The 15,057-nt window shown below is 48.9% G+C and overlaps 1 protein-coding gene across 1 annotated transcript; it reads right to left on the reverse strand.

Annotated features, from left to right (window-relative positions):
• Positions 1-10,216: 10,216 nt before the first annotated feature.
• Positions 10,217-12,859, reverse strand: LOC115498397 (uncharacterized). Its single transcript, XM_030291202.4, has 2 exons — positions 12,834-12,859; positions 10,217-11,423 (listed from the first exon to the last, which is right to left on the reverse strand). The coding sequence occupies exon 2, from the start codon at positions 11,254-11,256 to the stop codon at positions 10,372-10,374; it is 885 nt and encodes a 294-aa protein (XP_030147062.4). The 5' UTR covers positions 11,257-11,423; positions 12,834-12,859; the 3' UTR covers positions 10,217-10,371.
• Positions 12,860-15,057: the final 2,198 nt, after the last annotated feature.

The raw sequence follows: 15,057 nt of genomic DNA on the forward strand, positions 1-15,057 counted from the left end.
TCCCTCTGGGGCCACCACCCAAACACCTTCCCCAGGTCAGGGTCACCTCCAGGACTTCCCAGGATCTCGGAATATCCTGAGGTGGAAGGGAACACCAGGGATCAGGCACAGAACCATCCCCCCAAGAGTCCCCAGAGTCTCATCTGGGGGTTTTTTTTGAGGGTTTTTTGAGGTCCTGGAGCTCATCTGGGAGGTTTTTTTGAGTCCTGAAAGTCCCCAAAGTCTCATCTGGGAGTTTTTTTTGAGTCCTGAGGGTCCCCAGAGTCTCATCTGGGAGTTTTTTTGAGTCCTGAAAATCCCCAAAGTCTCATCTGGGAGTTTTTTTGAGTCCTGAGAGTCCCCAGAGTCTCATCTGGGGTTATTTTTGAGGTCCTGGAGCCCCAGGTGTGGGCAAAGCAGGTGAATGAGATCTGATATGGCGCAGCCCAACCCCAAACCCCCAGAAGATTGAGGAGAAGGAGATTTTTGACCTTCACTGAGGACCTGGAGCATGGCCAGGGATGGGAACGGGGCTGGAGCAGCTGGAGAAGGGAATGGAGAATCCTGAGGGAGTTGGGGCAGCTCAGCCAGGAGAAAAGGGGGATCCAGGGGGAATTTTGGGCTCTTCCATGTGGGATTTGGGATCTGGTTCCAGGGAACGGGACAGGACAAGAGTGAACGGCCTTGAGCTGTGCCAGGGGTGGCTCAGGGTGGGAAATTTAGGGAAATTCCTCCTGGAAAACAGAAAAGGCTTTGGAAGGGGCTGCCCAGAGAGGTTTGGAGTTCCAGAGGTGTCCAAGGAATTCCTGGACATTTTTCTGGGTGTCCAGGTGGGGATTGGACACAGCTTGGACTCGATGACCTCGGAATTCTTTCCCAACCTCCGGGATCCTGGGCTTCTAAAGGGCTCCTGCTCCTCAGGAGGGTGGGTGCTCATGGGAGAAATTTGGGGTTATTTGGGGCATTTTAGAAGTTCCACCCTTGCAAATAATTAATTTTACTATTTCATTAGTGCCTGTGGAATGAGCCAACGCCACGGAGCGAATTCCCATTCCTGTATCGCCCCATGGCTCAGCGAGGCGTGGTGCTAAGATCCAATTTAATCATCCATTAATGAGAAAGATATTAATTAAATCTTCATTTGCCTTCATTGCCTCATTAAAGCTGCTCATCTCAGCAAGAAAATCTGGCAGCTTCCTCTGAGTTCCTTCATGGATTAAACCTGGAGCTGGCAGCACAGAATCCTGTAAAATGAATTTATAGTTGGATTTAAGGAGAGAAAAGGAAATTTTCCCAGAGACAAAAGCACAAAATTTTGTTATCCAGAGGAAATATTGGATTTTTTTTCCAGCTGCCACTATTTGTACAGCACTGATTAGTCCAGCTCAACAGGACCAAAGGTTCAGCTTGAATAAAATCTGTCAGAAATTCCAGTGCTCTCCTTGCCCCTGGAATTCACCAGAATTGTGGTTATGGGAAAAGGGGGATGGGTTCAAGCAGAAAAAGGGGAAATTTAGGTTGGGTTAAGGGAAGAAATGGTTCCCTATGAGGGTGGGGAGGCCCTGGAATGGATTTCCCAGAGAAGCTGTGGCCACCACATCCCAGGAATTGTCCAGGGCCAGGTTGGAGCATCCTGGGATAACAGAAAGGAGTTGGAATAAGATGATTTTTAAGGACCTTCCTAACCCAAAGCATTCCATGGTTTTATGATTCTTGGGCCTGAAAATGGGATTTCAGGAGGAAAAGGAGACCTGTCCCTTCCCCTGGGCCTGCGCCAAGCCTTGGTCTCCCTGACCTCATCCCAAATTTTGCTGCCGTGCAATATTGGGAATATAATGACAGGTTATTGGGAATAACCCTATTAATGCCTGGGTGTGCACCCGCCTCAGATCCACCCTCTGCACGGAGAACCCTTGGGCAGGTCGGGGCACTTTTGGGCACCAGATTGCCCCAATAAATGAGGATTTTACTGGGCCAGGAGAGGGGAAAGGGAAAGGGCTGCGAGGAGGAGTTGTTGGGATGGGATATCAGAAAGGGAATGAGGGATCTGGATCATCCTGGAGGTCCCTTCCATCCCAAACCATCCCAGGACTCCGTGAAGATCAGAAGAGGAGGAACAGCCGAGCTCCCCGTGCAAAGCCATAAAAAATATGGAAGCACTGGGAGAGAAACAGGTGGGATGGGCTTGTGGGAGGTGGGAAAAGGGGGAAAAAGCAGGGAAAAAAGCCAAATTGGCAGAAAAATCCAGGGTTTCCTGATGCACCCTGGGTTTTCTAGGCTGCAAATAATAATAATAATAATAATAATAATAATAATAATAATAATAATAATAACAATAACAATAACAATAATAATAATAATCTTAGGCAGATGAGTGGAGAATGCTGAGGGTTGTTCGAAATACTGATGGGGAAAAAAAAAACATGGAATGGACCCAAACAAGATCTGTGGGGAAAAAGTTCTGATCAGCTGGACCCAAAAAGGATGAGTTTGATCCAAAAGGGATCCAGCTCTGAGTTCTTGGTGGGAAAGCCGGTGGTTCTTCTCCAAAACGCCTCAGTGAGGAGATTCCAGGGGGGAATTTTGGGCTCTTCCAGGGGGTATTTGGGATCTGACCTCAAGGAACAGGGCCAGGACAAGAGGAAATGACCTCGAGCTGTGCCAGGGGTGGCTCAAGGTGGAAAAATTGGGAAAATCCCTCCTGGAAAAGGGAAAAGGCCATGGAAGCTGCTGCCTGGGGAGGTTTTGGAGTGGCCACCCCTGGAGGTGTCCGAGGAATTCCGGGACACTGGTCTGGGATCAGGCACGGCTTGGACTCTTCCAACCTCAACAGCTTTGGGATCTTCCTTTAAGGAAAAAAAAACCCCAAAAACCTAAAAAAGGAAGAATTCCCATTCCTCCTCTTCCCGAGCCCCGGTGGAACTGGAGATTGTCCAAGGCCTGGAGCTGGATGGGGTGGAGCCGCTGGAGCCGATGAGTCAACCCCGAGGTCCTGGGGCCCGCCCGCGACCTCATTGCCCGAGTTTTCCCAACCTTTTCCCCAAGAGCCAAACAAGAAATGTGGGATCCCTGAGCTGCCCACGGCTCACGGGCTGATCCGCCGAGATACCGGGATCGTTACACCACCCTTGGGATCGTTCCATCTCCGCCGGGATGGGGATCGGGAGCGGGAACAGGACAGGGAAAGTGGGGCGCACGCAAATGGGGTGAACAAAGGGATTTATGGGAACTGCCATAAATAAACGGAATCTTTTTTCCCATAAAGTGAAAAATTTAAATGTAGATAGGTGGGGAATGTTTGAGGGGATTGTTTCAGCAGGAACAGGTTTGCGGGGATTTGGGAGCGTGGAAAAACTTCCCATTTCCTGCCCGGATGAGGAGGGTGGGCACAAAGAAAGTGAAATCCAGCAAAAACACGGAAAAGCCTCCTCAGAGGTTGGGATTCTTCCTTCTGGATGTTTAGGAGCTGTTTTAACACCCCTGACAAATTTTCCACAATCCCTTTTCCCTCTGAAGGGAATCCCCGGATTTGGGCTGGTCCCAGGAGGAGGAGCCCACCCTGAGGTTGGTTGGGAATTCCAAAATTCCTTTCGTTCAAGGGCGGCTCTCAAACCTCCCTGGCTCCAAAAAAACCTCAGGGATTTGGAATTTATCCAGATTTCCCAGTTAGGAGAATTTCCCTGGAAAAGAAAACCAGGAAACCACTGTGATAATGCAGAATAATTTTAATGGGAAAGGAACGAAAATATAAAATAAAATAAAATAAAATAAATAAAATAAAATAAAATATGGGATAAAGGACATAGGTCCAGGCGAAGATTCTTTACATTTATCCTGAAATTTTGGAATGTTTTGAGTGGAATCATCCGGATTCATGGGCAAGGAACACTCCCACTATCCCAGGTTATTCCAAGCTTATCCAGCCTGGCTTTGGACACTTCCAAGGTGGAAAATCCACATTTTTGTTGCCAAACTTTCCCACTGTGTTAAGTTTTATATAAAAATCATTCATTTCCACATTTTCCCCCTTTTTATTAAAATTAAATATAAGGAGATTGGTTTATTCCCTTTCCCGACTTTCCTGTGGTGAAAGTGAAAGCTGGGAAGTGGTGCCAGGATCGTGCTTGTATTTATCCCAATGGAAAGGGAATTTCCGGGTGAGTAATTCCCATAAAAGCTGAGCTAGGTTTAACTAGGCCTGGCAGGGAAAGGCTTTGTCACATCTGACCACATTTGGGGTGTTCCCCAATCTCGATTTTTCTGGGAAACCACGGAAGAACAACAAATTGCTCCCACAAACCAGATTCCAAGTGCCAGGTTACCCCAAAATTTGAAATTGTTATTTTATGGCTTTATTCCACCACTTGGGAATGTCTGAGGGGGGAAAAAACCCAACTTAAAAAAGCCCAACATTTAAAAAACCCCAACTTAAGCTGAAATTAAATCCCCAAATCTGCTTTGGAGGAGCCTCCAGAGCCTTTGGATTGGGGTCGGAGTTGCGTCACACTTCCAAGACCTCTTCTTCCTCCTTTGCTGCGTCTGCATTTTCCATTCCCGGCTTTTCCACACCTGGAATTTCCTCCTGGCTCCCGTTCCCGACCGGTTGCTGGCTCCCGCAGCTGCTTCTCCGGCAGGGATGGATCCAGCGGGAACTAAAAATGTAGGAGCAGCGCGACGCTCGCCGGGGGCCCAATTTTGGGACGAAACTCCCAGAACGTGGGATTGGCGCTCTGTGGGATCTCAGGGAGTTTTGGGAAGTTCCTGCTCCCCCCTCCAGCATTCCCGGGGATCCCAGCAGGATCTCCTGTGGATCCACACCGACGATGGGCCTGGAGGTGAATTTTGGGATGAAAGCCCCGGAATGCGGGATTTGCGCTCCATGGGAGCTCAGGGAGGTTCCCGAGGATCCCAGAGCCGTTCCCGAGGATCCCAGCGCCGTTCCCGAGGATCCCAGCGCCGTTCCCGAGGATCCCAGCGCCGTTCCTGAGGATCCCAGCGCCGTTCCCGAGGATCCCAGCGCCATTCCCGAGGATCCCAGCGCCGTTCCCGAGGCTCCCAGTGCCGTTCCCGAGGATTCCAGCACCATTCCCGAGGATCCCAGCGCCATTCCCGAGGCTCCCAGCACGGTCTCCTGTGGGCAGGTGCTGAGGATGGGCCCCGGGAAGGTCACGAGCACGGGAGGAGGGAAGATGATGACGCGGGAGGCGCCGCAGGACACCACGCAGGGCTGGCCAGAGCCGGAGGCCGCCGGCCGCGGACACGGCCCCTGGAATTCCGAGCACATCTGGGAGCACCCAGGGAGAACCTGCAGCCAGAACAGCGAAAATATCCAGGAATTAGAACATTTATCCCTGTTTACTTGTAAATCCCGGTGGGGAAAAAAACTTGCTCTACATAATGTTTATTTTTAGTTTTATTTCACTTGATTTAATCCAATTTTTAATTGTATTTTTAATTAAATATTTCTTATTGCATTTTTTAAAAAACAATTTCATTCTTTAATTTTATTTTTGAAATTCAATTTAATTTCCATTGTCTTTTTAAAATTTTGGTTTAATTTTTAAAAATTTTATTCAATTTTCATAGTTACTTTAAAATTTAATTCCGTTTTTATATCTTATTTTTTAAAAGTCCATTTAAATGTCACTGTATTTTTAAAATTCAGGTTTTTAATTGTAGTTTTAAAAAAATAATTTAACTTTTTAAATGTTACTTTGCAACTGAACTCCCAGCTCAGTCTCCCCTTTTCTGCACCCACCTCAACCTTCCCCGAAAACCCCACCCTGGCTTTTTCCAGGCCGTGATTCCAGGATTTTCCATCCCTTCCCAGATGATTTGTTTATCTCAGCCCGCCCAGCCCTGCTGCGATAATTACCCGGAGCAGATTCCAGAGCCTGGGATCAGATCCGCATCCGGAGCGCTCCCTTCGCCCTGACAGCTCCAAAATCCCGGAATTCCAGAGAAATCCTTCCTCCAGATGAATTCTGGAGGGCCCAGAACTCCACCGGGAATTTTGGTGCCAAATTTTTGGGGTTTTTTTCCCCTGGACCCTGAATCCTTGTGGAATCCTTGTGGAATTCTTGTGGAATTCATTCCAGAATTTCTCCTGGGATTTACCTGTCAGGGTTCTAAGCTGTGGGATGTGGATGATTTAAAAAAAAAAAAATTCCCTGAAATTTTTGTCTTCCAGAGGCTCCTTTGGAGGTAGGTGTTGGATTGAACTTCTGAAATTCATAAAATTCCTGTTTTTTCTCCAAAGATTCTGCTGGAAAATCCAGGGGAATCCCATTATTTACCTGATGGGGATTTCCATGGAGATCAAATGTTTTTTCAGACAATTCCCAAAGTTTTTGGGTGGAAAAACAACAGGATTGGAGTTTCTTCTTCCCAAAAGAGCTACAAAAATGGGGTTTTGTACCAAAGAAATTTCCTTTTTAGGGAAAATTGGCTTCATTTGGATCATTCCGGCAGGAAAATAAGGAAGAAAAAATATTTCCCTCCCTTTTTATCCCATAGAAAATAAATTCGATTTGTGAATAATAAAATTTTTGGGGAAAAAGAAGAGACAATCCCAGGTTTTTAAAATGGAAAAATGCGGATCAAATGTTGCTGAGCATCCTGATCTTTAAAATCCCTTCCATCCCAAAACATTCCATGATTTTATGGCAAACTCACCCAAATCCCACCAGAATTACAAATAAAGTGACTTTCATTGTTATTGGCAGTTAATTGATAATAACAACATTCCAGCAGAATTGTTTTCGGATTTTAACACGAATTTTTAAGCCTGAACTCACCCCACATACCCAACAAAATAATTCCCAGCAGGGAATCTCCCTTTGGAAATTTTGGAGCCACGGAATTCCCGTGAAGCCTTATTTTGTTTTCCCATTTGTTTTCCCATTATTTATTTCATTTTCCCAATTACTTACTTCAATTTTCCCCAGATTATGGGATGGAAGGGAGAGGGACTCACCAATATTCCAGGAAGGAATTGCCAGGAATGTCCGGAGGAGCCCCAAATCCTTGGAGTTTTATAAGAACTCCCGAACTTCCAGGAAGCTGAGGCAGCCTTTGGGCGCGAGGTTTTAATTGCCCTCCCCTCATGTGTAATAATCTTAATTACAGGTAATTATTGCGGGGTTGTTTACCCGCATAATTCCCTTTTCCATGGGAATTTTTGGAACGGAATGGGAATGGGAATTTTTGTCACATCCCCCCTATTCCTGCTGGGTTTGTGTTTCTTTGGGGTTTTTTGTTTGTTTGTTTGTTTTTTTGCAGGAAAAGTGAATTTTGGAGGGGATTTTACTATTCCTGCCTGGATTTCCAACCCTGGGATGGTTCGGGTGGGAAAAGGATTAAATCTCATCCTATTCCAACCCTTTTCCAGGAGCAGGGACACTTCCCGCTCTCCCAGCTTGCTCTAAACCTCATCCCAATTTTTTCTTGGATTAAAAATGCCTCAAGGCATTAAATATTAAACAATAAAAACCATTCATTTTTAATTAAAAATTAATTTTAAAATATATTTTTTTAATCTCAATTTAAAAGTTTCATTTAAAAGTTTAAAAAGCTTCTAGCAAATAAAAAAAAAGTTTAATTAAAAAAAATTTGAACATTAAAGGCTTAAATATGAGGGGGAAAAAATTCATCCTGTGGAAGCTGGAAAAATTAGATTAATTTCATGGAGTTTTGCTGATTTTCGGAGGATTTGGGTGAATCCCAGAATTCTGAGATGGGTGTTTTATGGAACTAACTGGGAATTGTATGGAATCCATTGGGAAATTTGGGGATTCTTCAGGCGGGGAGGGATCCCGCTCAAAGCTGCCACAGGATTTTCAGGATCCCTCTGGAATATCCCCACTGAGGGAGATCCCAACATTCCCTGGCCGATCTGTTCCAGTGGAAATTCCTGGGAATCCATTCCTGCCTGGAAATCCCCCCAGGCGGAGCCGCAGCCACCATTTGGAGCTGATTTTTGAGGAGAAATCGCTGGTTTTGCTTCAAGAATCCACAAACCAGCCGGAGTTAGGCGGGAGAACAACATCCTGTTTATTCCAGGGGAATATTCCAGAGCTGCTCCGGGCCCCGAGGCCTTTTCCTGGGATCATTTGTTATTTACATCACCAGGAGAAAACACTTTGCATGCATAAATTACTCGCGAATATTCCCGAAGTGTTTTTTCATCCCCCAGTTTTGTGGGAACCTCATTATCGGGATAGTTTCCCTCATCCTGTCCCAAAAGACACCCCCAGGTTCTCACAGAGTTTTCAAAAATAAAAAAAAAAATTCAGGATTTGAATTCCTCCTTCCCAGTCAAGGCCGATCCCACCGAGATTTTTTATCGGGATTATGATTCTATGTTGGAATATGATTATTTATGGTCATAACTTGATTTTTTTGGGATTCAGATGGGATTTTTTGGGATTCGAGAATCGGATTTTTTGGGATTCGGGAATGGGATTTTCTGGGATTCAGGAATGGGAATTTTTGGTGTTCCGAAATGGGATTTTTTGGTGTTCAGAAATGGGATTTTTTGGCATTCAGATGGGATTTATTCGGATTCAGGAGTGAGATTTATTGGGATTCGGGCATGGGATTCGGGTGGAACTTTTTGAGATACAGGAATTGGATATTTTGGAATTTGGGAATGGGTTTTTTTGGATGAGGATGGGAGTTTTGGGAATCGGGAATGGGATTTTTTGGGATTCTGGTGGAACTTTTTGGGATTCAGGAATGGGATATTTTTGGATTCGGGTGGAAGTTTTTGGGATTCAGGAATGGGATATTTTGGGATTCAGATGGGATTTTTTTAGGATTCGGGGATGGGATTTTTTGGAATGAGGATGGGATTTTTGGGGATTCGGGAATGAATTCCCGGCGCAGTTCGCCGCTGTCGCCACAAGGCGGCAGCACTGCCCCGCGGCGGTTCCCCGCGGCCTTTTCCGGGTCTGGAGACTTTTCCAAGGAAAAATCTCCCCCGGAAAACCTCGGGATGAGGGCGGGAAGGGGAGCAGGAGAGCCCGAGCATCGTCCTGGTGTGGGGACGCCGGAATTACAGCAAAATTTCACTGCTGCTTTGAGACACCGGGTTTTTGTTTTGACATATCGACACAGCTCTGGTATCAGCAGCAAATCCACGAAACCAGGAGCTCAGATTTTCACAATTTAACCTTTTCCTGCTGATCCATCCCCTCTTCCTCTTTTTTTTTTTTTTTTTCCCTCCTTCTGGGACGAAAGGCTGAGGAAATCTGGAATATTCAGCCTGGAGAAGCTTTGGGGTGACCCCACTGCAGCCTTGAAGGGGCTGCGGGGAACATGGGCAGAGATTTTTATTTTTCCCAAGGGTCTGGAGTGCCAGGAAAAGGAAAACGGGTTCAGCTCGACAGGGAGAAGTTTAGGTTGGATACTGGAAAGGAATTCCTGAGGAACATCATCCCCTCCCTCCAGTAAATCCCTGGTAGTGAACCCAGCCCTAAAATTGTGATTATTTCCCTTATTTTACACAAAAAGAGCAGTGTAACAACAGGGAAAATCTTTTTTTCCCAGCAGTAGGAATTAGAAACTGTTTTAAAAGATGGAAAATAAATCAGGCAGAGAGCAGGAATTATCTGTAAACCTGAGTTTAATGCGAGTGGTACAACCAGAGGAGAATTGATCCCACAACATAAAAACAGGGCGCAGACGTTGGCACGAAGGCGTTGGGGTGAGGCTCCAGGTGGCTCAGAGCTCCTCAACCTCTCCCCAAAACCTTCCCGGTGCTGGAAAATCCGAATTTGGGGTCGAATAAAATGGGGGATTCACTCTGTGAGCTGAACATGGGGGTAAACCAGGATTGGGGGGCAGGACTGGGAATGGAGGGGGGGATCACCCCAAACCAAACCTGGGCTCCAAGGAGGGGAAATCACCCCAAATCTGGGCTCTAGTGAGGGGGGATCTCCCCAAACCTGGGCTCCAACAAGGGCGGATTACCCCAAACCTGGGATCCAAGGAGGGGAGATCACCCCCAAACCAGGGCTCCAAGGAGGGGAGATCACCCCAAACCTGGGCTCCAAGGAGGGGGGATCACCCCAAACCTGGGCTTCAAGGAGGGGAGATCACCCCAAACCTGGGCTCTAGTGAGGGGAGATCACCCCAAACCAGGGCTCCAAGGAGGAGGGATCACCCCAAACTTGGGCTCCATGGAGGGGGAATCTCCCCAAACCTGGGCTTCAAGGAGGGGAGATCACCCCAAACTAGGGCTCCAAGGAGGGGGGATCACCCCAAACCAGGGCTCCAAGGAGGGGAGATCACCCCAAACTAGGGCTCCAAGGAGGGGGGATCACCCCACGGCGATCCCCCCAACCCTGGGCTCCATCCCCCGCGGCATTCCCGACTTTTCCAGCCCCTCCCTCACCAGAGCCACTTGGAAGCGCAGCGACTTTTCTTGGCGTGGCCGGGGCGCTTGGGCCCGGCCGGGGCCAGCCGGGAGGGCCGCGGGGAGCCCCGGGCGTGGTGGCCGCAGCGGGACTTGCTCAGGTGCTGCGCGGAGCAGCTCCTGCCCTTGGTCCCCTCCAGCGGCAGCGAGCCCTTGGCCACCGCCCGCAGCGGGGGACACTCCTTGGTGGCCTTGGCCACCCCGCGCGTGGCCGGGGCGCTGCTCAGGCGCTGCTCCGAGGAGCAGCGGGTGACAAATTCCTGCGTGGGGTAGCCCTTGGAGCAGCGGTGCGGGGCCACCCCGGCCGGCTGCTCCTGCAGGAAGCAGCGGGCGAGGCTCTGCTGCGGGGGACACTCGGTGACCCCTCGGAGGGGCAGCGAGTAGCCGCCGGTGGGCTCGGGGCGGCGCGGGGGGCTCGGGGCCGCCTTGCGCGGGCGGCACTGGCCGCGGCAGGAGGCGGACGAGCAGCGGATGCCGCACGGGGGGAAGCGCAGCCGGCCGGGCTCGGGGCAGCGCGGAGCGCAGGGCGGGAGGCTCCGGGCCGCGCGTCTCTTGTCCCCGCGGGGGCTCTGCGGGGTGGCCGGGGGCTGGGGGGCGACCCCCGGGCGGGGCAGCAGCCGCGGGGTCTCGCAGGGCTCGGGGCAGAGCAGCAGGCAGCGCTGCACCAGCGGCTGGCACGGCAGCAGCGGCACGGCGGGGACAGCCTGGGGACAGCCCTGCCAGCGCGGAGCCGGGCCCTTGGTGATGCTCAGGGGGTGGCAGGTGTTGGCGAAGGGCTCGGGGTGAGCCGGGCACGGCTCGGGGATGAACCGGGGGCCCGGCAGGAGGAGCGGCGGGCAGCGCTCGCCGGGGCAGCGCATGGCGGAGCGCGGCTCGGAGCGGTGGGAAAACAGCGATTTCTGGGGTGATTCAGCGGCAAAACTCGCCCGCACGCCCCGCTCTCCTCGCGGGCCGTGACTCAAAGCGGGGAGTGCTTGGGAGGGGAGAGAAAATTCCGTCCTCGGCTCCGCGCTCCGCTCTGGAGAGCCTGAAAACAAAAATCCGGATTTTCAGCCAGGCCGGTTGGTGCCACCCTGCAAACCGCGGCGTTCGCCCCTCCCGAGCACCCCGGGGCCCTCCCTGGGTCGCCCTTTCAGGTTGAGCTCCTGCGCGATGAAAGAGGAGCCAAAATTGCGGGTGCGGCCGCCCGGTAATCGCCGGGTGCGGCCACGGAGCCGCGCCGGGTTTGGGAGGGTTTGGGGCTCCCGGAGCTCCGATCCCACGCGGATTTGGGGTCTGGGACGGGGCAGGGGCAGCCCTGGCTCCCTCTCAGAGCAAATCCCGTTTTTTGTTTTGTTTGGTTTTTTAGGAAATGCAGAAAAATATTTGGTGGAGGGAAGGCAAAACCCCAGGCGGATAAAAGGATTAAATATCCCACAAGAAAAGGATTAACTATCCCAGAAGATTTGGGGTGGAAAGGGACCCGGAGCAGGTGACACGGGGTTGAGAATGGCTCCAGCTCCGCTGATTTTGGGAGAATTGCACCCAATAAATCAGTCCCCAGTGCTGCACCACTTTTCTCCCCTGAAAAGTCTCCCCTTTTCCTTGAAAATCGCAGGATAAAAATCCCACTCCGGAAAAATTCCGATTTTAGGGAGTTTTCCCAGGTTTAAACAGGATGCTTTTGACCAAAAATGGTTTTATTCCAATATTTCTTTGGAGAGTAAAGCACTACATTAAAAAAAAAAAAATCTACATTGTAGATTGCAAAAAAAATTAAAAAATTAAAATTCTACATTTTCTGGGCACCCCGAATTCTGATCATTCCAGGATTTAAGGTTCCATCTTCCCAAATCCTAAACCGGGACAGAGTCACCTGGCCGGCTCGTTATGAAAACTCGTTATCGCAACAATCAAAACAATAATTGTACAATAAAAACAACAAAGACAGCGATTACCGCAATAGCTGAAGCTCATTGGAACAAAACGCCTCTTAATTAGGGGGATTGTTCGCACTTCCCATTCGTTTTCAGGGGGTTTACCGGGAATTTTTAGGAAATGGGAATTTTTTTCCCGCCAGTCAGCTCTGGTCGGGGAAAAAAAAAAAAAACCAAAACCAAAAAACAATCCTTGCTCTGGTCGGAAAAAAAAAATCCTTTGTTTGAAACTCCATAAAAGCAGCAGGAATTCCTCCAGTTTCTCTGGAGAAGCTGCTCCGGCTCTTCCCATCCCACACCCGATTCCCGCCGGGATCCAGCCCTTTATGGAGCCAAATCCTACCGGGAAAAAAAAAAAAAAAAAAAAAACAGGGGAAAAACCCCCAAAAAAATCCCATTCCCTGTGGAATTTCTTCCCCATTTTTCCTCAGCGCAGCTCCCGCCTCAAGAGCCGCGCGTCCCAAAAGGCTGGAGGAGCTTTTGGGGATAAAAAGGAGGATTTTGGGAATTCCAGGACTTACCCAGTTCATGAGGGGGAAGAGCCGGAGAGAAGCTCCCGGGAAAGGCCCGGGCTGGCCGGGTTTTTATGGAGCTCGGGAATGCCCCGGGGAATTTTGGAGAGGTTGGGTTTGGCTTTAATTGCACCCCAAAGCCGGCCACGTGCGGCTCCGGCTCCCCGGGATGTCCTGGATCCCCGGGATCCGAGAGGCTGGGCCAGCCAAAAACCCTGGAAAATCAGAGATCCTCGGAGATGCCAGATTTCCCCGAAATTCCAGCCGGAACAGCCCCTTCTAACCCCCAAAACCCCACAAAAATAAAGAAAAAAACCTGGGAAACCGAGGGTTCTCTGGGGTGCCAAATTGTCCTGAAATTCCAGCTGAAATGGCCCTTTCCATCCCCCAAAAAACCCAAAAAAAACCAATCAAAAAACCCTGGAAAACCGACGATTCTCAGGGTCGTAAAATCTTCCCAAAATTCCAGCCGAAACGGCCCTTTCCACCCAAAAAACCCCAAAGAATCAAGGATCCTCAAGGGTGCCAAATTTACCCAAAATTCCAGCCAAAACGGCCCTTTCCAACCCCAAAAAAATAAAATTAAAAAAAAAAAAAAGAAAAAAAGAAAAATGCCATTGGAGGCCAGCCAAGGAAAAGAAGGAATTCCTCATTCCCATGGGAGCTGCGGGCAGGAATCCCTTTGAAAATCCATCCAGGAAGGACTCGAGGCATCCCATAATTTGTGGGACACGCGGATTCCTTCCCGGGAATCCAGGGGACACAGGAGGGACCGTCAGGGGCCCTTGGGACAAAGTGGGGAAGGGAGCGGGCTCATCCCAAAAAAAACCCCAAAATTCCCATTTCCTGCTCCGCACCGCCCTTTGTTCCCTGTTTGTCCCACAAAAAAACCCCAAAACAAAACCAGGGAAAATGAGCAGGACTGGGAATGCCGACATTGGGAGTCACTTCTGCATGAGGGAAGGGCCTGGAATTCGGGGTTTTTGGGGGGAATTTTTTTTTTTTTTTTTGGAGATTTTTTTTGTCCCTAGATTTTTTTTTGGGTCCCTTTTATAGAAATTTGACACTTTTGAATTGCAGGGATGCAGGCGAGGTGCCTGAAAAAAGGGGAATTGTCAGGGAATATTCTCCTTGGAAGGGATTTAATCCAGCTCCGGGCCCTGCTCAGAACTCCCAAAATTCCCAAAACTGGGAAAACGCTCCTGGATCCTTGGGAATGTGACCATTGGTCAGTCCCCGGCCATGAGAATTCCAGGACTGGAATATCAGAATACTTGGAATATTGGGATATTGAAATACTGGAATATTTGGTGTATTTGAATATTAGAATATTGGAATTTTGGAATATTGGGATATTTGAATATTGGAATATTTGGATATTGGAATTTTGGAATATTGGGATATTTGAATATTGGAATTTTAGAATACTGGGATATTAGAATTTTGGAATACTGGGATATTTGAATTGGAATAATTGAATATTGGAATTTTGGAATTTTGGAGTATAGGAATATTGGAATATTCAAACATTTTAATATTGGAGTATTTGAATATTAGATTATTTGAATATTGGAATATTTGAATATTAAATTATTTGAATATTGGGGAATTTGAACATTGCAATTTTGAAATATTTGGAATATCAAGCTCCCAAATTATGACCCACCCCCTAAATGTTCCGCTTTATTTCCTGCTTTCCCAGGAGCCTGGAGGCAGCCCCGTGATTTCCATTTAATTTCCCAGCTCCACAGGAAATCACAGGGACACGGCGCTGCTTTTCCAGGCGGATCCCAACATTCCCAGGAGGGCTCAAGGGAGGAACCCAAAGGCAAATCCCGGATTCCTCTCACTTTTATGGATTCTCCCTCCCCTCAACAACAACAACAACAACAATGAAAACTCTTAAATGCTGAATTCCCTGACCTGAAATTCCGGGAACAAGCAGGCGTCGGAGCCTGGGTTAGGCCAGGTTTTATGGGAATTCCTTGGGAAGCTCGGGATCAAGCAGAGCTGCTAATTCCTGGTTGTGTGTGCCCAGTGCAGGGAGCGGAGCATTAACGTGGTGACCTGGCATTAAACACCTCCTTAATTAGCACCCCGATGTCCTTAATTAACATTTGCGAGGCCCTTTCATCTCCCAGAGGCTCCTGGGAAATTTGGGGGGGGGGGGTCATTATTCCCAATTAAACACTGGGGAAACTGAGGCACGGCTGAGTCAGGGCCAACCCCATCC

Source organism: Taeniopygia guttata, chromosome 25 (genome assembly GCF_048771995.1).
Source record: "Taeniopygia guttata chromosome 25, bTaeGut7.mat, whole genome shotgun sequence".
Lineage (NCBI taxonomy): Eukaryota > Metazoa > Chordata > Aves > Passeriformes > Estrildidae > Taeniopygia > Taeniopygia guttata.